The sequence below is a fragment of the Puma concolor genome, chromosome D1 (assembly GCF_028749965.1).
Source record: "Puma concolor isolate L17-30 chromosome D1, mPumCon1.1.hap2, whole genome shotgun sequence".
Lineage (NCBI taxonomy): Eukaryota > Metazoa > Chordata > Mammalia > Carnivora > Felidae > Puma > Puma concolor.
Window position 1 is genome coordinate 57,754,475 of NC_141676.1, and position 23,042 is coordinate 57,777,516.

The window sequence follows — 23,042 nt, forward strand, 5'->3', positions numbered from 1 at the left end:
TATGGCTGCTTTCCTGCTACAACGGTAGTTATGACAGAGACCATATGGCCTGAAAAGCCTACAGTATTTATTATTTGGACTTCTACAGGGATAGCTTGCTCAATCTGATTTAAAGGAATAAAATAAGGTTATCAGGAGTCCTGCCAGAGTGGAAAGCATCTCTTTTCTATGCAGAAGGGCAGGATACCCTTGAATCCTAAGATACCTGTCTCTGAAAGCTATACAGCACAGAGTAGCGGTTATGAGTAGTCTGGAGCCAGACTGACTGCCTGGGTCTGAACCCCAGCCCTGCTATTTAACAGCTGTAGAAAACAGCAGTCTCCTCATCTGTAAAATGGGGACAACAGTACCTATTTCATTGGGTTGCTGTGATAAATACATTAATTAATAATTGCAAAGCCCTCAGAATAGTGCCTGACACATTAAAAGCATTTCATAAAGGTGAGCTATTATTCTTTTCTCTCTCTCACTGTATAGAGAAACACTTAGTAAGCTTCCTGCCCTGGTAGTGTGCAAGCAGAGACTGGTCTGAAAGACTACAATAGAGAGGTTAAACTATGACTTCCATTGTGTGATCCAACTTGGAACACAGACTCCAGGATTCTAAGATTCTAAAACTGTATGGCTTAAAATACCATAACTTCACAATTCTTTCAAGTTAACAAGCCAACGATACTGGCAACTTTCCTTTATGTTCCCCAAGAATGTGCTCTGGAATTTCTATCCCTAGGCGAAGGCTGCTCTATTCCTCTATGCCACAAGGACAATCAACCACCTTACAAAGTATTGAGGTTATCTCTCTGAGGAAAATCAAAAAGCACCAAGAGTCTGCAGGAGAATTTGGTTTCCAAGTCTAAGAATAACTTTTTCTGAAAATGTTTCCCTTTCTTCATGTTATGAAATGAGATACACATATACTCAGAATACAAATCAGCAGCCAGAGTACCCTTGGCAGCCAAAAGATGATGCTGCAGAAGAAGGCCTTGCTCATTTGTCCAGACAGTTTGAGAAGGAAGAAGCAGAGCTAGAGATCATTAAGCCCCCAACACAGACATTTCACAGATGAGATGACGGACAGATGGCTGACACAGAGCAACTGCTCGCCAGGACTCAGGACCCAGTGCTCCTTCCTCCAACTACAATAGTTCTCAAGGTTTCCACCTGTGTTAAGAGGCTGCAGAAACTGCCTGGGCTCCCATCCTGGGCTTTATCAGTGAGTCAGGTCAATTCTTCTCTCAAGGAATACCCTCATTTGGACTAGATAGTATCAGAAGGCATTCTAGTGTTGATATTCTAAGTCTCTGAGTATTTCAGTGAGACTTATGAGAAAATCACTGCAGTGGACTTTCTACAACTGACTGACAGTCCTGTCCGTACCACTGAGGATTATAAAGTCCCCTGGAGCTATAGCCTCAGCTACCTTGGGTAAGGCAAAATTTAGGATTTGTTATTCTGTGCATCTAAGTAAAAGAAGGTATTGGGCTTGATGATGCAAAAACAAACAAACAAAAACAAAAAACAAAAAAACCTCACTGATTTTCCTGAAATGAACTTAGACTCAGCTCCCTCACTGGAGGTCTGGCACTTGTGAATGGACTTCTACCTAAGTCTGAAGGTCACAGGATTAGGACTTTGGAATGCTATATCTTCAGGACATTAGAGACTTGCATTCAACTTTTTACATTTCAAATGAATCTGGAGCTGAGAGGGGGGCAGCGACCTTCCCAAAATCGCACAGCAAATCAGTGCAGAGCTGGCTCAGAGTTCAGGGCTTCCCATGACCTGGGCAGTGGTTCCTTTCTGAGTTATAGGTCTCTGCAGTCCAATCTTGGACATCTGGCATTTTGGCCCTCATGTCATCATTTCATTAAAGGCAATACTGTGACAGAAAAAAGGGAATTAGATCACTAGAAGTCCCAGCTCTGCCTTATGAAAGAGGCTTTGTTTATGAGGCCCTATTCTTTCTCTCAGGTCCCTAACTATAATTTTAGGGTCCATCAAACAGGAAAATAAATAGAGTCTGCACATTAGTGAGATAAAAACTGTTTTAGCCCTCTCTTCAATCCTTCTGCACTACCATAAATCTTTTTCAGTTGGAGAGCCCCTACCACCTTCAAAGGCATTGATCCTTACATCAAGGATGCCTTTTAGACTAATCGGTTTATTGACCATCAGATTTACATGTCTGAACAAAGCTCTATGTCTGAGTCTTGCCTTGACCCCCAAGTCTCCTTGTTGATAGCCGAACAAGAGAGTGTGGAATAAGTAGGAGGGAGACCCAATTACAAACAGCCTTAGCAAGTGTTAGTAAAATTAAACTGAATTTGTTAAAGTGCCCTGAATTTTCTGTAGCAATTAGAAGCCACAAAATCTGTGTCGGAGGAAGCCTGGTGGGAGTGGGAGGGGCAGGCGAGCCAGCCTCTATTTAAAAATTCCACAGGTTCACACACTACTGGCTTTAAAGAAAAGGGGGCACATTGTGGTCCTTTCCAGCGACTGTGACAGCCTGTGAGGACAGTGGGAGGTAGCTGCAGGACATTTCAATGGGACTTCAGGAAGATTTCAACACAGGAGAAGGTGAAGCCTTCTAATATTCAGACATTCTCACTGTAGAAAGGGTTGCCTGTGGAGGGAATGAATACCCTGGAGATATATATGTGAGCAAAGGCTGGCTGGTCAACTACGGGCAGGGTAGCTAGAAAGGTCCCTGCTGGGGTGGTAGATATTGAGTACACAGCACCCTGGTGACAGAATCAGGAGTCTAACAGCTAGACAGAACTTTCAAGAGGGCCTAGTCCAGCCCCCTCATTTTACAGTTGGAAAAACCAAGGTCCAGAGCATGGACATAAATTATCCAAGGTTGTACAGAACCAAGTCTAGAATCCAACTCTTCTGGTCTCCATCCCAGGCCTCTTTCTGCTAAACTATAGTAGGTGTGTCTATATGCATGTACAATCACGTGTGGGTTTAAGAGAAAATATGTGTATGTATAAACCCATTTACATATACGTTTGCTCAATTCTACCTGAGGTACCTGAGAAAACTCCCTACTACTGCCATCCCTCTCTTAATGAGTACAATTAATCTCGTGAAAAAAGTCAATAAACTTAACCTGAAATTTAAACCTGAATGATATCTTTTTAGTTGTGCTGCTTGCTACTTGGATGACATTGGACATATTACCTTTCTGGGCCTCAGCTTTCAAACCTGAATAAAAATCCACCATAATAGGACTATAGTGTAGATTAAATGAGAGGGTGATAATGAAAGCAAATTCTCTAAGGTGAAGAGTTAGGTTGTTTAAATGTAAGTTGATGACGACATCTAGGGGCAACAGTAACTAAGGAGAAAATAACATTGGGTATTAAAAAAAAGAAAAAAATGCAGCATATTCATTTAATCCACTTAATAGATTAATAATTTACTGAACTACAAACTATGAGGCTTTATCTGCAATATCCCTCTTAAGGGTATGTCAAGCTTCTGCTGGCACAACTTAAGAAGAAAGCACTCCCCACAACCAAAGCCAGCCATTCCTCTTTGGGACAGCTCCAACAAGGCACAAAGTCTTCCTTACATGGAGTCAAAATGCCACTCAGTAACTTCTAAACACTGGTCCTCATTTTACCCACAGAGACATCTTGTATTAAAAATCAGGTGTGGGGGCACCTGGGTGGCTCAGATGGTTAGGCGTCCGACTTCAGCTCAGGTCATGATCTCGCAGTTCCTGAGTTTGAGCCCTGCATCAGGCTCTTTGCTGACAGCTCAGAGCCTGGAGCTTGCTTCAGACTGTGTGTCTCCCTCTCCCTCTGCCCCTCCCCTACTTGCACTCCGTCTCTCTCTCTCTCTCTCAAAAATAAATAAACATTAAAAAAAAGTAAACATCAGGTGTGAAGGTGAAACCATCAGTCACCCCACTGAACCTCAAGATGAACATAACCAATCTGATTGGCCAGATGGTTTCTGTCTTCCCTGAGGATTCCCTGTACATACCTTGCTCTCACAGTGTAGCTTCCACTCGGAGAACATTTCTCATGCAGGGGGCAATTCTGCCTCCCCAGAAGACACTTGGCAATGTTTAGAGATATTTTGGTTGCCATAATGAGGGTTTGCTGGCATCCGGGGATGGGGGGGAAAGAGGGCGGGGCAAGGCCAGGGATTCTGCTTAGCATCCTACAATGCACAAGTTAGCCCCCTACAATAAAGAATTTCTATCTGGTCCAGATGTCCATAATGGCAAGGTTGTGAAATCCTGTGCTAGCTAGAGGAGCCCTCTCTGTCCAAAGGTCCACAGGCCTTCAAATGTTCTTTCCTTTAAAATGTAGTAACAGTTCTTCCCTTATCAAACTTGTTGGCCAGGTGCATACTTCCTCCTCCCTCCCTCCCTGCTTTGTGTCTCCCCAAAGCCGGGTACATGATCAAAGAGGATGACCTTCCCTGTATGAGGAAGGTCAATTTTTTGTGTGGGTAGGAGAACCTCTTAAAATAAGTGTCTTACAAGGTCAGTTTTAAAAGTGCCCTTTCCTTTCTTTCTAAGAGACAAATCAGTCCCAACCAAGGGGAACAAGGAAAGGAGGAGACAGGCTGTATTTACTGAAAGCCGCAGAGGATGCTTGGTAAGTTCGGTTCTCGGTCCCGGTGTCCACTGGGAGGTGGAAGGTGCCTTCAGTACCACAGGAAGACGAGTTCTGTGGCCAGGCCTGTTTCATCAGCAGAGTTGCTTAAGGGAAGACACAAGAATGGCATTAGGCAGAAATAAGAAGTGGGCACCACCAATCACAGACACAAAGCAAGGGTCTTGTGCTGGATGGAAACATATAACCCAAGGGGCCCTGTTCAGACACACAGGATGGTTCAGCCTTTCTGAGATGGGCGAGTGGGTTGCGGGGAGTGCTGAAGTGAGCTTCCAAATGATTTGAAACCAAGGAAATCTGAGTTTACACTAAGAGAGCCAGGGTTTTCTATCCACTACCAAAACCTTATGAAGATGCCTATGAATACCACCTCCTACTGAATTCTGGCCTAAGGCTCTGGGATATTCCTTAGCCGCTTTCTTATGAATATATCACAACTTGGAGCCTTTGTGTACTGGGCCACATCAACCAAGTACTCATTTTTAATGTCTGAAATCTCACCTGGGGGGTATTTAGTAAGTTGTTTTCAAAGAGAGACCTCAAAAGAATTATCACGTGACATGAACCTTGCTGGACTGCCATCTCTTTTAAAGGGACTGAGCTGTGGCGGTTCAGGAGGCATAGGCTGTCCACAGGGGCTCTTCCCATTCCTTCTTCTTCTGTACACCCAGCTGGAGCCAGACAGATAAACATCTTGCACACCCTTTATACCTCCTATTGAGGTGCTGCTGTGCCCCACCTGAGATATCTCATGAATTAGAGATGATCTGCTGGGCCATTAAGAAATTCTATGTCAAACTTGGGATAGGTGTAAAATAGAGATGAGGCCCAGTCTGAAATCTGCAGACACTTCTCAGGTTCACCTGAAGCTTAGCCTGAGAAATTTGAAGGATGATGTTTCATATGATCTGGAAGTGGGGAATGACTCAAAAAACTTACCTTCATGGTATCCTGTGGGGAAGGAGAGAGGAAAGAGGGTTTCAAAGGGGGGAAATGCCTAACTTTTTAGAGATTTCTCTTGATATACTTTCTCCTAAAGGAGAAACCATTCTTGACCCAAATTTCTATTTAGAGTAGGAAGAACAATTTTAATAGTATCTTTTCCACTCAAATAACATCTTGGGTATGAGGGGTTTTAAAGAACAGTAGCAGGATGTGGGGGCTACACTGCCAATAGTTGGATATACTGGAAACATTTTAACAAGGGGCTAAGGTGCAGCACGGTGGCATGAGAAGTATGCCTGTCCACTCTGATTCTGCCAGGGCAAGGACAGCCCGCCTCCAGAGAGATCCCATAACCCCTCTGCCCATCCAGGTAACAGGTAATGCCTCTGGTTCCTTCGGCCTTGGGAGTACTGCGGCCAGAGGAAGAGGTCAAGGACCCTGCTGTTTTGCCAAACTAAGGCTAGAAGTGTAGCTGTTCTAGGCTGACTCTGCGCTTGCATTAATGGCCCGCAATATATACAGCAGATGCTGAGAAATGAGAAGGAAATCATGGGCAGGAAAGTGACACTAAAAGGAGAATTCTGGCAGAAGAAATGGACACCCAGCAGAATTCCATGCAGAGTCCAAAGCCTTTGCTGGACACCAAGACATGGCTCTGCAAATAATACAGGAGGAGGGCAGTCAATTTTAAACAATTACCTTGAGTTTCTTTTCCCCGGGGTGGGAGCAGGGGGTGGGGATTAATAAAGGATCCAATTAGTGTTGAAAAATCTTATCAAGATGTCTCCAAATTTAGAATCTGCCACTCAATGTGGCTGGAAAGCCCTGGTCACTCCAAACAACTTCCTAAAAAGTGAAACATGTAATTCTGAGAAGTCAGATGTCCTCAAGACCCTACAGGGTTCCATCAGGGAGCAGAAGGCCTGAATTTAGCCACATAAAATTTGGATGTCCTGTTCCAGGCCAGTTTTTTCCCCCAAGTGGTGCATACTTCACCATAATTTTCATCATAAGCCAAAAGTCTGACATCAGTCTGAAGGACTGCATGACAATTAAAGCAAATCAAGATTAACCAAAGAGTAACTGAAGCCTACACTGCACTCAGCACTGAGGGGAGCGCCACAGTGGACAGGAACACATGTGGGTCATGGTCACCGCATACAAGGTACTTATGGGCTAGCTGGGGATGCAACACAGCCACACGCCAACCAGAGAGTGAACAAGACAGCATTATGCACAATAAAATAACATTCCAGATTAACCAGGAAAGAAGCAAGTGCGACTGTGCCTTTGATTATGTCTTATCTAACTGATCAAGTGAACTAAACTGTGTATGTCCTGAAGAAGTGGTTATTTCCTTCTGGTTTCATTAAAAAAGAAAAGAAAACAAATATTGGGATTTACTATGTTTCTCTCTATATTTGAGTACTTTATAATTTAAAACTGGACAAATATGAAGACTACAAAAACCAACAAATATTAGCTGTCAACTTGACTTCCTCATTGGTCTGTTGTATTGTGCCATATGATCTTCCTCTTCCATGTAAAATTCTAAAGTAACCCATTGTGTTGGTGGTAGCAACTGAGAACTCAGTTGTGGGATAGAGACAATCCAACTGAAACTTCAGAGGCACAGTAATAGAGGAGGCTGCTCTGACAGGCATGCCCGCTCTTGGGTGCCATGAAAGGTACCAACTCCTAGAAATGTTCTACACTTTCAACTAGGTGGTAGTAAAATACAAGTGTATACATATGTCAAATATTACTGAGCTGTCTGTACATTTGAGACTAGTGCACTTTATGTACTACTGTATATGTATTCTTCAATTTAAAAAGGAGAGAGAGAGAGAGAGAAAGGGAGAAAGAGAGAGAGAACACACCCTTGGCAGTGAAGGGCCATGGCCCAGTCACAGCATGCTGCCCACATCCAGGTGCTGGGTTGTTCACTTCCCTGGATACGGGGCCCTCACGCCCTCTGACACTTTGAACAATCTGTTAAGCACACTTACAAGGAAGAGAGGCAGCAAGGGACCATCATCCTGAATAATGCAGTAGGTCAGGAAATCTGAGTTCTAACCTGGGCTGTGCCACTTACTAGCTGGAGGACCTTGGGCAAGTCACTTAATCTTTATTTTGTTGTCTCATAACACAGCAGTAATAACTTCTCTCTGATTGCTTCATATTGTTGACGTGAGGATCAAAGTGAAGTGTCATCCAGTCTTAACAGTTTCTAATTCTGGTATCTGCTCGTCTTCCATCCCCACAGTTATAGACAGCTCTAATTTAAGTTCTCATCAGCTCTTAACTACTACAACTGCTTCCTCATTGTTCTGTTTTTACACCTGCCAACTTCAATCTACAAACTGCAATCAAAAGACATTTCTAAGACCTAAACCTAATCACAAAATCTTAAGAACACTCCACGGTTCTCCACTGCCTACAGGCTAAGACTGAACTTCTTGTGTGGCATTCAAGGCCCCTCATGATCTAGCCCTGTGATCTCTCTAGTCTCTCACTGTTCTCACTTTCCAACCCTACACTATAGCCACACAAACTTTATCATTCCCAGAATATGCCAAGAAGTGTCACAGCACATCTCTGTATTTTTGCTCATGGTTCACTTTTCTTGGCCTGTCTTTCCCCAAATGCCACCTGGTAAAGATTTATTAAGCCATCAATCATGAGCTTGCCTCTACTATGAAGTCTTTTCTTTTCCCCACCCTTTGACCACAGCCCCTTCATATATCCCATATGGTTCGCTATCCCAGTTTCTGTGATTCTTAGAAACCCCTGTACTTGCTGGCTTGTCTGTCTCCCCCACTAAATCGAGTTCCTTTAAAATAGGGACCTTGTGTCACTAGTCTTTATCTCTAAAGAGCCAGTGCAGGGTCTGGCACAAAGCATTCTGTGAAGAGAAGAGCTCCGCACATACTTTTTAGTATTTCTATTTCAGATGCTATAACTAGAGGGGTGAGAAAGCATGAGAACTTCTCTCACTTTTTATGGAATCTTCTGTCCAAGTTCATAGATCCTGAGGCAAACAAAAAATGGACTCTCCATAAATGATAAGAGAGGTCTGTGACTGGCAAAAATAATAAAATTATAAGAGGATAGACTGCTAACATTAGAGGGAGCTGAGAGAACATCTGTAACAAAACACTATCTATGGCTTGGAGACATTAGCAAATTGCCCAAGATCACTCAACCCACAGCAGTGGCAAGGAGAAATTTTCACAGCTCATCTCCTGAAAGATGCGCCATACACAAATTCAATATTCAACATCCAAATAATTCAAGGTTAAAAGCTGAGAAAGTGTGCAGAGATTTTAATGAAAACATTGTCCTGAGCAGCCCAGGTGAGAGTAGTGAAAGTGGCAAGTCCCTCCCATGGTCCCTTACTGTCTGTGACAAAAAGGACCTAGTCCAGTTACACTGCTGGGACCCTCACAGGTGCCCAGAAGTTCCCGTGGTGCTTTGGGCCTGGAGTCCACACTGCCCACTTAGTTAGCACACTTGGCCCTCACCTCTCACCATCCAGTAAAATGTCCTGAAAATGAGCTAGAGCTCAAGATTTGGGCTAAGGGAACAGATTGTATCTAAAGTCAACCAGGTCTTTCAAACATGTCAGACTGCCAATGGAGATGGAAAATCTGATCCTGGGGCAGATTGTGTTTTGGGGTTCTTATAGGCATGATCCAGGTACTCCTCCACAGGAGCTGCCACAAAGCCAACAGAGAGGAGCCATACAGGCTGAAGAATTTTGTTCACTTGATTGTTTGAATTCAGCAGCCAGGTTAGGGTGAAAGTTTCTGACCTAGGTCAGATGGGACCCCGGAGGTGAGGAAGGGGAAAGACGCCTTTTAGTGCCATGATCCTTCATTGCTGCCCTAGGGGACGGTTCATGTGTGTCTCCAACCCATGATTTTGCACCATCAGACATGTTCCTGCATGCTTTAGGAACTGCTGCTGAGCCACCTGGGGGAGCCCAAGCCTAAGGGATGGGATTTGGGGAGGGAAGGAGAGGGAATCTACTGTTGTTACGAGATAACACATTCATAGGCCATAATACAGATGAGGAAAAATAGCTCTCCTACCATAAGCTGAATGCAGGAACTGAAACTCTGTTGGATAGAAATGTTAGTTGAAATTACCACTAAGAACTTGTGCAAAGTAGTATACATTGCAGTTACAAAAACAGACTGTCTTAAGATAGCAGTTTCCCCCAGGCTACATAAGAAAACAGTGAATGCACAGGGCGTGAAGTGTCTCTACCCTGGAGGGAATGACAGACTTGCCATCCAGGAAAGCCCATTCATTGAAGAGAAGCACTTCCTTGATGCCACTGCATCTTCCAGGCATCTGATCCAAGTTAGTGCTCTTTGAACTGCAGAGGGACTTCACACATGACAGAGGCTTTGTGTGTGAGAGGAAGTAAAGGTTCAGGGTTCAAAATCATCACCTTTGGCCTCTGAAGAGCTCTCTGTAAAGCCCCGGAGGGCTAGGACCAATGCAGAGGTACTTCATCACTTGAAACTTCTGGGGAAGTGAGGTGCTACAGGAGGGGCTGTAGGGTCAGACAGACTGGGTTTGAATTCTGGCTCCACTGCTTTTTAGCTGTGCAACTTTGGACAAGTTATTTAACCTCTGAGCAAAACTGGAGGCAGGAAGATTCAACTCACACAAGACTGAAGTGAAAATTAACATTTGTGCCATGACTCACACAGTGCCTGGAATATGGCAGGTATTCAGGAAGCACAAATTCCTTTCCCTTGCCCTTCTCCAGGTTTGTCACATACAAAACAGGAACAATTTGTATTTGTACTTCATAAAGTCGCTATGAAATCAAGTGAGACAGGAGGTAAAAATGGTTTATAAACACATCTCTTGTGAGGAGGTATTTCATTTCTATCTACATTAGTTATTGTTTATCCTTTTCTTTCATTTTCAGGTCAGATTACCAATAATGTGATACATCCTTTGGTTTTCAGATTCTGAGAACGAGTCTCAGTTGGCTCCTGCTTCCTGCAGAGCCAAATGGTCCTTAAATAAGATCCCCGAAGTCATTAAGAGCTTAGAAAAAAGCTCCAAGTACCCACACTGCTTTCAGAACCAATGAAAGAGTGAAATGTTTCCCTGCATCGTGAACAGATGACATCTTAGAGTACTCAGAGCTGCTAAAAATAGCTCTCTCTGAAGCAACTTCTTGGTCTCCTTGAAGAAGCTGAGAGAAATTTAAACCTGAGAGCCTGGCTCTTTGCAGGCTTCTACCCCACAGGCATCTCTCAGCATCACAAATGGCTGCTTCTAGCAGGAAGCTGAGAGTAACCTACACTGCCCTTGAGCCGGCCCTTCCTCAGCAGGAGCTCCCCTACTGCAGTCAGGAGACCTGGTGAATGCAGAGGCTGGCCTCTGAAAATATGGAACAGACCAGTGGGGTGTGTCTAACTCCAAAGGAAAGGGATCTGCTCAAGGTCACATCGAAATCAGTCCTTCCAGCTTCTAGTTAGGGGCCTTCTGATACCATGTGGAAATACCACGCTCTACAGTGGATTGTATGGGTTTCTAAGGAAATGGTCAGGTTGCTTCAGTCACAGCTTAGAAATATGGTGAAATTTTGAAAACATAAAATTGGGGAAAATCAAGTTAGAAGTGGGATGATATTTGTTTGTTTTAAAATTAAGACCTAATCAGTACTTTATACACACTGGGAGCTTTCCAATCTCTCCTCTTTTTTTCCCCACAGTCCCAGGCTCCTTCTGTCTGTTCTCTCTAGTCTGGTTGCTCTAGTCTAACTTCTCAATTTCTCTCTGGCCGGCCACAGACCACATGCAGGTGTGGTGGCAGGATGCCTGAGTTTGGATCTTTGGGCTAGTTCCTAACTCCTCTAAATTTTAGTTTTCCCACTTGGAAAATGGGAATAACAATAGTAATGACTTCAAAGGTTTGTTGTGATAGAAAACAAGTCAATATCCATAAAGAGCTTAAAATAGTCCCTGGTACATAGGAACCATTCAACAAATATTATCTATTTATTTTTATTCCCTGTCCTTCCACTTTCTTGCTAAACTAATCCTCAAACAGTTCCACAAACCAGCACCATAAATTCTGAACATTATGAGAAAATGCCCCAGTGCTGGAATTAGAGCCTCGAAGAATTCATGGCCTCCACCCTCAGTGGAGCCTCCTGTTACACGACTATGTCATCTGTTGGTGACACTTATCCTTCTCCTTCCAGTAAGGCTTTCACACATTGACCTCTCTCCTTAAGAACGCTCCCTCTATCCTTGTTCACCTCTCCAACAGCAAATCAAAGTCATTAAACAAGAACTCTCCACTTTCCACTGGACAATTTACTCTAAGCACATGCATCTGTGACCTTTCCTGTAGTCTGAGAGGAAGAGCTGCCCTCCTGTGTGAGGCAGCCACGTCCACCTGCTCCCCAAAACAAAGAAGAGAACAGAGCTCTAGATCTCCCACCTCAGCAAAGCTTCCTTGAAGGCCTGGCTCTATCTGGCAGCCTCTCTGACTTATCCTCCTCATTTGCTCCTTCCCATCAGCGCTTACATGCTCACATGCTTAATCATGCTCACATCTAAAAAAATGCCTCCTTTAACCCCACCTTCCTTGTTCTCCTTTCCCTTGTAGTCAAGTCTCTTGTAAGAGCAGGCTCTGTCTGCTAACTCTGTTTCTTCACTCCCGGGCTCCCCATTTCATTGACTCTGCTTCCGTAGGTCACTGGTGGCCTCCTGACTACACACACGCATCTTCTTCATCCTGACCTTAGCTGACCTTGTGAAATTACTCACCTCATTTTGTTTTAGACCAGATAGTTTACCAAGCCAATTCACAGATCTCACAGCATTTAAATTTAAATCATTTCTATATTGTGAGATACTTGGTAATCAAAACCACCGTAGTTTTTTTTTTTTTTTCAATGTTTGTTTATTTTTGGGACAGAGAGAGACAGAGCATGAACGGGGGAGGGGCAGAGAGAGAGGGAGACACAGAATCGGAAACAGGCTCCAGGCTCTGAGCCATCAGCCCAGAGCCCGACGCGGGGCTCGAACTCACGGACCGCGAGATCGTGACCTGGCTGAAGTCGGACGCTTAACCGACTGCGCCACCCAGGCGCCCCAAAACCACCGTAGTTTTTAAGACAGATCTTATCAAATTTGATTAAATCTTTTATCAGGGTAAATTTCTGTAGCTTTCATTGTTTCTGCCTCCTATTATACATTTTTTTGGAAATATGTATCTTGTTGATTAAAAGTGAATATAGAATAAACTATTAATGCTGAGATAGAGACGTTTTAGCTTGTGGATTACTCCTACCCTCACAAGCTCTTTGAGGTCAATGACTTCAGCTTTCTCATATCTGAATCACATGCAGTGTCTTCCAGAGTGCTTTGGGCATAGCAGGGCCAAAATAAATGTCTGTGGAATGACATACCTATGTAAAGACTTTAGGGGTTAACATCACTTATTGGCATAAAATAGTACTTTGTCTCTCAAAAAAGAGGGAGCTCACGGTATGTACATGTGTATGATTACAAAATGATCCTTACTTTAGAATGGGGCAACTGAGGTTCAGAGAGGTCAAGTGACTCTAAGGTTGTTAATTTAGGAAGTGACAGTCAGAACTCACATCTAGGTCTTCTGACATAGACCATGTTCTTCTCTTATTTAAATATTCCAGAAGAAAGGGAACGATGGTAGGATGAGTGCTGAATTGGCACAGAAAAGCATGAGACCAAGAACTCGAAGATCTGCCAAGGGTTCTAGTTCATATGCTATTGCTGCATCATTGAGTAATTTCGACAAAACACTGTTTATTTCTGGATCTCTCTTGTCAAGAGAAGGAGCTGAACTGGAGGATCTCTAAGGTCTTTTCAAGCTTTTTAACTCTAGAATAATCATTACTAAACAAGAACATGGCGGCCGGGGGGGGGGGGGGTATGATTATGGCATTTAAGGCCTTTCCAAATCTGGCCCTTGGACATCTGTAGTTCAGATTCATCTATTATCCCCACCCCTACAGTGTGCTTCAACCATTCCCACATCACCATTCCTTTGCCCAGGCTCTACTCTGTTTAGAATGTCCAATTCTTTCCTTATGTGCTTAAAAGAATGTCTCCCGCTTCTCCCTCAGGTCTCTATTGCGAGACCCCCTGTGAAGCATCCTGTACCCTTTCATCACACCGCACAGCTATGAATTTGTTTATATGCCAACTCCCAAATGAACTAGAAGTTATTTTAGGCAAAGATGGCTCTTTTTCTCTATTCTAGTGTGGAGGACATTCAACAAATAAATACTTGTTGAGTAAATGAAGAGGAACTTACTTAAAACCATCTACACCCCTGAGGTAAGTAAGTAGCACATTTCTCTGAGAGAACTATTTTGTCCAAGGCCTCACAACTAGTGAGTTGAGTAATCAGGATTCAAACCCAGGACTTTCTACATGCAGCATCCAGATTCCTTCTCCGGCCCCTTGAGTGTTAAAGCACCCACTAAGTATGAGGGTTAGTATTGGTGGTAAGACCTCTGCACTGCTCCTAGCCCAAATGAGAACAATTTTTTATTTTTTTAACATTTCATATCTGTATCAATCTCTATCCAGGAATGGATAAGATAAAGGAATGCTAGGCCTTTGTGATTTGTGAAAAACAGGTTCCTTGCCTCAGCCTGAAAACCAGTTCTTTATCCTCTGGTGGCAAGTCTCTCACACTCTTCCAAATCCACACCCAGGAAGTCTGGTGTGTGTGTGTGTTTGCATCTGTGTTTGTCTCAATGGCAGCCTTAGGGAAAACTGAGCAAAGAACTGATTTGGACATTGTTTGGGAGAGCAGAAAAGGTTCTGTGAAGAGGATGCATGTTTCAGATATTCCAGCAGAGAAAAGACGGGCCAACCTTAAATCCCAAGGAGAATGGAGGAGATTCTATTCCCACCCCAACCCTCAACTGCCCCCAGTTCCCAGAGGGGACTCCCAGGAGAATCAGGCCTGGATGGGCGGAGTCCAGAGCAATTAAGGACAGGAAAAGGCCAGCGGGTGGGTTTGTTTTTCCAAACAGAGTCCCACCTCCCACCCCAGGTACCACTGCTGTCTTCACTTTCTCCTTACCTGGAGCATAACTGGGGCTATTGGCGGGGTACAGACTGGGATTGTAGGCAGGGGCTGCTGCGGGGTAGGCTGTAGGGTAACCTGTGAAGAGACAAAAAAGCCCCAATTAATTGGACAAGAAAAGGAAACAGAATCCAAGTCCCAGGGTTGGCCTTCAGCCTCTTCATGGGCCTTTTTTTTCAGACAGTATATGTAACCAGCTTTAGCCTCTTGAGAAAAGGCACCAATACCACAATCCTAATACATGCAGATTTTTCTTTTTTAAAAAAATAGCACAAGAAATGGGGCTCCTGGTGGCTCATTTGGTTAAACATCCGACTTGGGCTCAGATCATGATCTCACAGTTCATGGGTTCGAGCTCTGCGTCTGGCTCTGTGCTGACAGCTCAGAGCCTGGAGCCTGCTTCAGATTCTGCATGTCTCTCTCTCTGCCCCTCCCCCAACTTGTGTTTTCTCTCTCTCTCTCAAAAATAAAAGTAAACATTAAAAAAACAGTATAAGAATTGTATGTCTATGTACTCATTGTAAAAAAGAAAAAAAAAAATGGAAACACCATCAAAGTGTATGTGGTAAAAAGTCTAAGTTTACTCTCACATTCCTGCTGCAACACTACTCTACTCCCCCGAGGTGGTAACAGCTATCCTTCTGGAGAGTTTTCTATACATTTTATATATTCACATATATTCAGTGGTGTTCTGGTAAATATTTAACAACTGGCTTGAGGGGATTGAAGTGGAGTTCTATTTCTAGCATTTGCCAAGTTCCATGGTAGAAATACTCCCACCGTGGCCAATTTCAAGCTACCAATGTCACTGAAGGAGTAGTTGGGAAAAGGCGCTCACAACTGGCTCTAGAGGGTGCACACAAGCTAGATCTAGCCTGCCACTGCATGTTATATATTGTTGGTGTTGTTGTTGTTTAATTTTTAAAGGATTTTTTTTTTTTTAAGTACAATCCACTCTCCAATGTGGGGCCTGAACTCACGACCCCAAGACCAAGAGTCACATGCTCTACCAACTGAGCCTGCAGGGAGCCCCTTTTTTGGAAATTTTTATTGGGACAAAATACATATAACAAAATTTGTGATTTTAACCACTTAAGTGTATAATTCAGTGTCATTAATCATGTTCACAATGTTGTACAAACATCCCCACTATCTGTTACTAAAACTTTTTAATCACTCTAAATTCTATACCCATTAAGCAATAATATCCCATTCCCTCTAACCATAGCTCCTGTTAACCTCTAATCTACTTTGTTTCTATGAATTTACCTATTCTAGATATTTTATATAAATGGAATCATATACTACCCTTTTGTGTCTAGCTTCTTTCACTTTAGCATAATGTTTTTGAGATATGCCCATGTTTAAGCATGTACTGAAACTACATTCCTTTTTAAGGCTGAATAATTATCCGCTGTATGTATATGCCACATCTATTTACCATTTATCCTTTGGTGGTTTCTGAGGAACCACCAAACTGTTTTGCATTGTGGCTATACCATTTTACATTCATATCAGCAATGTATTAGGGTTTCAATTTTCCCATAACCTCAGCAACAGTTGTTACCTTTTTTTTTTTTTAAATTATAGCCATCCTAGTAGGAATGAAGTGGTATCTTGCTGTGATTTCAATTTGCATTTCCCTAATGATTAATGATGTTGAGCATCTTTTCATGTGCTTATTGGTCATCATATACCTCTTTGGAGAAATGTCTATTCAAAATAGTTGCCCATTTAAAAAATTGGGTCACTTGGTTCTGTTGTTGAGTTTAAGGAATCTTTTATATAATCTGAATATTAAACCCTAATCAGGTATATGATTTGCAAATATTTTCTCCCATTCCATGGGTTGTCTTTTCCTTTTGACAATGCCTTTGATGCACAAAAATTTTTAATTTTGATGAAGTCCAATTTACCTATTTTTTTGTTTTGTTGCTCATGCTTTTGGTGTCATATCTAAGAATCCATTGCCAAATCCAAGGTCATGAAGATTTAACCTTATGGTTTCTTCTACAAGTTGTATGGTTTTGGCTCTTATACTTAGATTACCAATCCATTTTTGTAAATGGTGTGAGGTACGGGTATATGTAGTTTTATATTCTACTTTTTCACTTTAACATTGTAAGTATTTTTCCATATTAACTACATATTCTTCAAAAACATTATTTTAAACATCTTTATGATATTCCATTATGTAGATATCAAATCATTTAACCATGACTCTGTTTTTAGATGTTTAGGTTGTTTGCAAATTTTCATTATAGTAAATGCAGCTATGAGAACAACCTAAATAAATCTTTGGCTAAATCTCTATTTTAGGAACGATTCTAGAAGTGAGATTTCTAGGTCAAAAGATAGTGCTATTTTTAAAGCTCATCCATTCAACAAATATTTGAGTATTTACTCTGTGCCAGACACTGTGATGCCTGTACTTGTGGAACTTATATTTTAAAAAGGTAGGAGAAGGCAGTGGATAAATAGTAAATATGAATAAACACAGTCTAAAGTGCTATGGAAAAGAGAAAAATGGCAGGGTAGAGAGTGTAAGAAGTGCCAGAGTGTTGACGGAGGCACTGCCATATTGAATAGGGTAACCAATATAAGACACATTGAGAAGGTAAGATTTTCACAAAGACTTGAAGGAAATAAAGTTACCCAAGCAGATGGCTAAAGAAAGAGCATTTCAGATGAAGGAAAATGTACACAGCCCCTAAGTGGAAAGCCTATGGGATGTGTCCGAGGAACAGCAAAGAGGCCAGTACGGCTGAAGTGGAACAAATGAGGGGGACAGTAGTAGTAGAGGAAGTCAGAGAGGTAAAGGGCTGGACAGTTCACACAGGGCCTCATAGTCCTATTGAAAGGACTTCACTTTCATTCTGAGTGAAATGAGAAGACATCACAGGGGTTTGAGCAGAAGAATAATATGATCTGACTTTCGTTTGAAAAGGGTCACTCTGATCACTGTGTTGAAAGCAGAGTATAATGTGGGCAGTGTGGAGAAGCAGAGACCAGTTAGAAGGCTACTGCAAACTCCTAGCAATAGATTATGGGCCTCAGATCAGGGCAATATCAGCAGAGGTGATGAGAAGTGACGTGCTAAGAGTTTTCACATACTTTGCCAAACTGCTTCCTAGACAAACTATCAATTTGTACTTGCACTAGCAGTAGGTAAGTGCCTGTCTCACTGCTCCCTGCAGCTTTTTAATGCTCATTGGTATTTTGACTGATGATGGAAAGCTGATTTTAAAAGTCAAAGATTAAATCCCTAAATCCCTAAAAGCTTCTTTGGGATTTGTAAATATTGCACTTTAATAATGTATCTTTGTTAGTATGCCTTTCCCTAAATCTTTTCCAACTCCAAAGAAAATTCATCTCACTTTATCCCTCAATCATTTTCTAATTTCAGAACCAAGGTACATAACTTGTTGTCTCTTAATTAGCATCATGGAGATCTGCTACTTATCAAGAAGAAAGTCAGGGCTTTAATCTGAGAAGCAAAGTGACCCAGTCTCCTAGCTGAAATCTATATTCAGCTTCACGTGAGAGGACTGTGAGGCCAAGGGTAATCATACCCCTGTTTTGTCATTTCAGATGCCTTTTACTTTGGGGGGAAATTATAGGATCTCCCTTCAATGTTTCCAAGTAGAATTATTTTTCATTCACTTGTGTTTGACAGATATAAGATGGCTGAATAGAACGAACTTTATTTGATCCTCCAACCCTCTTTGTTTTATAAATGACATCCTCAGGCTGAGAGAAAGAAAAGGGACTGCTGATGCTAGAATGTACTCAAAGGCCATTTGGTCGACCCTCACATTTGGGTCTAGGGCCTCCTCTATGACACACTCATGGGATCATTCAACCTAGCCCTTACATCTCTACAGATAGCAAACTCTTTCCTTTCCTGAGACCCCTACTATACTGTGAGATTGCTCTGATGGTCTGAGACTTTTCATACTTCACTGAACTCTATTGGTAGCTTCTGCCCTTCAGAACAGAACAAATTTGAAGACACATGTATCCCCAATTACAGAACTTATCACACTGTACATCAGCGGTATGTTTATATTTCCTGTCCTGCTCACCCTCCCCAAACTGTAAGCTCCCTGAAGACACAACTATGTCTTCTTATTTGCTTGTATACAATAGCTTTCGGTCAGTTCCTCGTTCCCGCTCTATTAACACACCACTCCTCCCCTCCCCTTCCCTCAGGGTGGACAGGAAGCATCTGAGCTTCTCAAACATAAGGTGGTGGTGAATAGTCTTTGTGGCCAGTAGAGAATCTCTTCCCCACCATCAACTTTCCTTCTCTAGAAAGGGCATCAAATGTAAGCTAGTCTTCCTCCCTACAACTTTCCTGGTTTGGTTTTGTTTCCTTGTTCCCAACGATATTATTCATCTTGCTGCTTCTGTTGATGATGGTGCTGGCACCTCTAAAGCCTGGCACAGATAAGGCAGAAAATAGGTACTCAATGCAGAGATTATGGCGGGGAGGGGGGGCGGTATTCTGGAGCTAAGATAGGTTTATAAACAAGAGAAACAAATTCAGCAGGGTCCCTGGCTTTGAGAGAGTCACCAACTAATGAGGGATAAAGATGGATAAGTGGATAGTTAGAATGCCTCCTGAAAAGTGCCATGATAAAGGTTGAGAGTGGGCAGAGAAGAGGCCTTCATTAACCAATATTTTTTAGTATCTACTATCTGCCAGGGATTATGCAGGGCACTAAGTGTCCTGGATGTGGATAAGAAAGAGAAAGGAGGACATTCCAGGCAAGAGCATGGAGGGTAGCATTTTGGGGCATCCATAAGTGGCTTGATTTGTACCTTCCTTGGCTCTAAGAAGCAGGACTGATGGGGTAACCATACCTGAGAGGAAAGGTTGTCTTGGGGGCTTGAGCTCATCATTTTATCTTCTTGTAACCATGTCTCCCTTTATAGTGGATGGCTCTAACTTACCTTTTCAGCTATATCTGTCACTATGTCTGAGTTTCGTACTGTTAAACCAGACTTCTCTCCTCAACTCCTGACTCATACAGTATCTATCTGCCTACTCAACATCTCCATTTGGATGTTTGCTAGACTATCAAAGCTATCAGATAGCCTGGTCTCTGGAGCTAGACCCAGACTTAGGTATGTATTCCAGCAACACAACTATTTATGTGATCTTGGGCCACTTATTTACCCCCTCTGTGCTTGAGTTTTCATCTGTAAAATGGGACTGTTACTTACCTAACAAGTTGCCCTAAGTTTAAATTAGTTAAGACCTCAAAGCACTAGGAGCCAGGCAAATAGTTAAGACTTCAAAAAGTCAGCTATTATTATTTCAAACTTCTCCTTGAAAAGGAATTTTTACTTTCTATCCTCCTATTCCCTTCTAAACCTGTTCCTCTGCAGTTTTCTCTACACCAGTAAATGACAACTCATTCTTCCAGTTCCTCAGGCCAAAAACCTTAGATTCATCCTTGATACTATTCTTTCTCTCCTATCCACATCAGCAAATCCTTTCAGTTCCACCTTCAGAATATATTCAGAATCTGACTCTCTCTCATTGCCTACATACATCTTTCCAAATTACTGCACTAGCTTCATAATTGGTCTCCCTGCTTCTACCTTTGATTCTGTGCAGTCTATTTCCCACAGCAGCCAGAGTGATCCTGTTAAAACATTAAATCAGATCATGACACTCCTCTCTTTAGCTTCCCATGGCAATCACAAAGAAATCCTTTTAATGACCCACTTGAGCCTCAGCCACCTCTCTAAACTTCCTCTCCAACTATCTGCCCCCATGCTAATCTACTCCAGCCACATTGGCCTCCTTGCTCTTCTTAATGTGTCAAGCATTTTCCCATCTCAGCCTTTTACTCTTTGTATTCCCTCTTCTGGAACTCTGTTCAAAGGATTTTATATTCTTTCTAAAATAGTATTCTCAACTTTCATTACTATCTATGCTTCTTATCCTGCTTTGTTTTTCTTCACAGCACTTAGCCTGACATACTATATATTTACTTGCTTAGGGGAGACCATCTGTCTCCCACCACTAGAATATAAGCTTAGTCCACAGTAGCACTTGCTGGTATGCAGCTATTCCCTGCTGGAAGTCTCCTGGCACACTCCAAAGACATTCCCTTTGACTCTCAAAGACCCAAGGGAGCAGAATGCATTCCAGGTCCTGGTCCCCCAAAGCTACCTGGATCTGTGGAAGCTCATCAGGGGTAAAGATATTGAGTTCAAATAATACACCATGTACATTTCTCCCACTGCTCACACAAAGATATTTTTTACACCTGTGATTTCATTTGAGCCTCAAAACAACACTAATGTTGGGGCACCTGGCTGGCTTAGTCAGTGGAGCACATGACTCTGGATCTTGGGGTTGTGAGTTCAAACCCCACATTGGGTGTAGAGATTACTTAAAAATAGAATCTTAAAACAAAACTAAACTAATGCTATTTCCCCCATTTTGTAGAACAGGAAACAGAGGCTTGGAGAGGTGAAGTGTCTTTCTGGATAAGATTTTTCAGCAAGTCAGTGGTATTACTGGAAAGGGAATCCTGAAAGCAATAATGCCTTTTTCACACCTGTCAAATAACTATGATTTGGTCCTTGGAAGGAAGTCTGCCCCTTCTATAGTTAAATTCTTTGAAGGTCAGGAGTAAAGAGAATAAACGGAAAAAATCAGCTTTTCTCCTTTGTATCCCAAAAGCTATAGTAGTGATCAGGTTTCCTGGGATTCTGATGTGTACATTTTAATTGCTTTATGGATGTCAATATAATCTAATCCCTTCCTCTTGTTGTCACTAGGATTAGGACTGAAGAAATGTAAAGCTAGTTTTCGATTAAAATGGAAATTAGAAATTGCTTTTAAGAGAAATCAGAGGACTATTTCTGAAATGACTTGATCTTTAGGAAGTAAGAAAGCAAGAGTATCAAAAGGCTAGTGGAAAACTAACTCCCTGGCTTAGGAAGACAAAGAGGATTATGTCTTTGTGATCAGGGGACACTTATGCAATGAAGACATTTTAGGTCTGCAGCTCAAGATGAAAAAGAAAAAAACTGCCACCCGCTTCACTTCAAGGCCTGGTGACCAAAACCCAAACAAAAAATATTTAATTCTCTCAAAATAAAAAAGAGGGTAAAAGGAAGAATATAATTTTGAATCTGTATTATGTTCTGAGCATTATGTCAGGCCTTCTTTATCTAATTTAATCTTCACACTAACTCCATGAAATACCTTAGCAATCCCATTTTAGAGATAAGGATACTGAAACTTAGACTTATCTTACATATCTTAGACTTACCTTAAATAGCTTGTGAACAGAGTGGAGACAGAATCCAGGCCTGCTGAGTGAGACAAAGTCCATTTCTACCAACTTCCCTACCTCTCCTCAAAACATGAGTCTACTCAACACAAACCTTGGGATTTGGCTGCCCCCCCCCCCCCCAAGTTTTAGCTTCATAATGTGGGAAAACAAAAAATTACTCAATTTGGTCAAAGATGGTTCAGTTACCCAAAACACAACACAACACAACAGCTATTATTCCCACTCAGCATACTAATGTAAGTCATACTGGTGCTATTGAAAAGCATCAGAGGGGTGCCTGGGTGGCTCAGTCAGTTAAGCACCAGACTTTGGCTCAGGTCATGATCTCACGATTTGTGGGTTAGAGCCCCACACTGGGCTCTGTGCTGACAGCTCATAGCCTAGAACCTGCTTCGGTTTCTTTGTCTCCCTCTCTCTCTGCCCTTCCCCCACTTGTGCTGTCTCTCTCAAAAATAAATATAAAAAAAAATTTTTTTTTTTTTTTAAAGAAAAGCATCACACAGGCACTGAATTACAGTTAGAAGAGGTATTAGAGGTGATTGAGTCCAATTTGCCACCCAGTACAAGAATATCCTTTATAATGGTCCTCATAGCTGGCCACATGGCCCCTGCTGGCACACTCTTCTAATGATGGTATGCTCAGAAGCCCTTTAGGCAGTCAAAGTTCCTGCAGGAGAGCTCTGAAAGTTAAGAAATTCTTCACACTGGCTAACAACCTGGCTTATAAGGTATCTGACCCTGAAAAGCTTCCAAGCTACTGGTCCTGGTTCTCAAAGAATATGTATGTTCCTTCTGATCCAGGACAATCTTCCAGAGATTTGAAGGTATCAGATATTCTTCCTGAATCTTCTCTTGTCTAAATCCAATAGATCCAATTCCTTCAACCCTTTCTCCATCCTGATTGCCCACCTTTGGCCAGACTTCAATTTACAAATCCCCTTCCCTTAAAGCAATTCAACTTTCTTCTTGCCTTGTTCAGTCTTCTGCTGATGGGTTTTCCCCGATTTAAAAAAAAAAA

The 23,042-nt window shown here is 42.2% G+C and overlaps 1 protein-coding gene across 4 annotated transcripts in view; it reads right to left on the reverse strand.

The window, feature by feature from the left end:
* The window catches only part of FAM168A (family with sequence similarity 168 member A), a 206,907-nt gene that overhangs the window by 12,567 nt on the left and 171,298 nt on the right, over positions 1-23,042 (reverse strand). For 2 of the 4 annotated variants that reach the window (XM_086678270.1, XM_086678269.1), the window contains 3 exons: positions 14,700-14,780; positions 9,674-9,700; positions 4,595-4,720 (listed from right to left, as the gene is read on the reverse strand). In XM_086678270.1, coding sequence (XP_086534396.1) covers positions 4,595-4,720; positions 9,674-9,700; positions 14,700-14,780 — 234 coding nt within the window. The remainder of the gene's footprint in view (positions 1-4,594; positions 4,721-9,673; positions 9,701-14,699; positions 14,781-23,042) is intronic. The other 2 variants (XM_086678272.1, XM_086678271.1) reach the window with 2 other exon arrangements.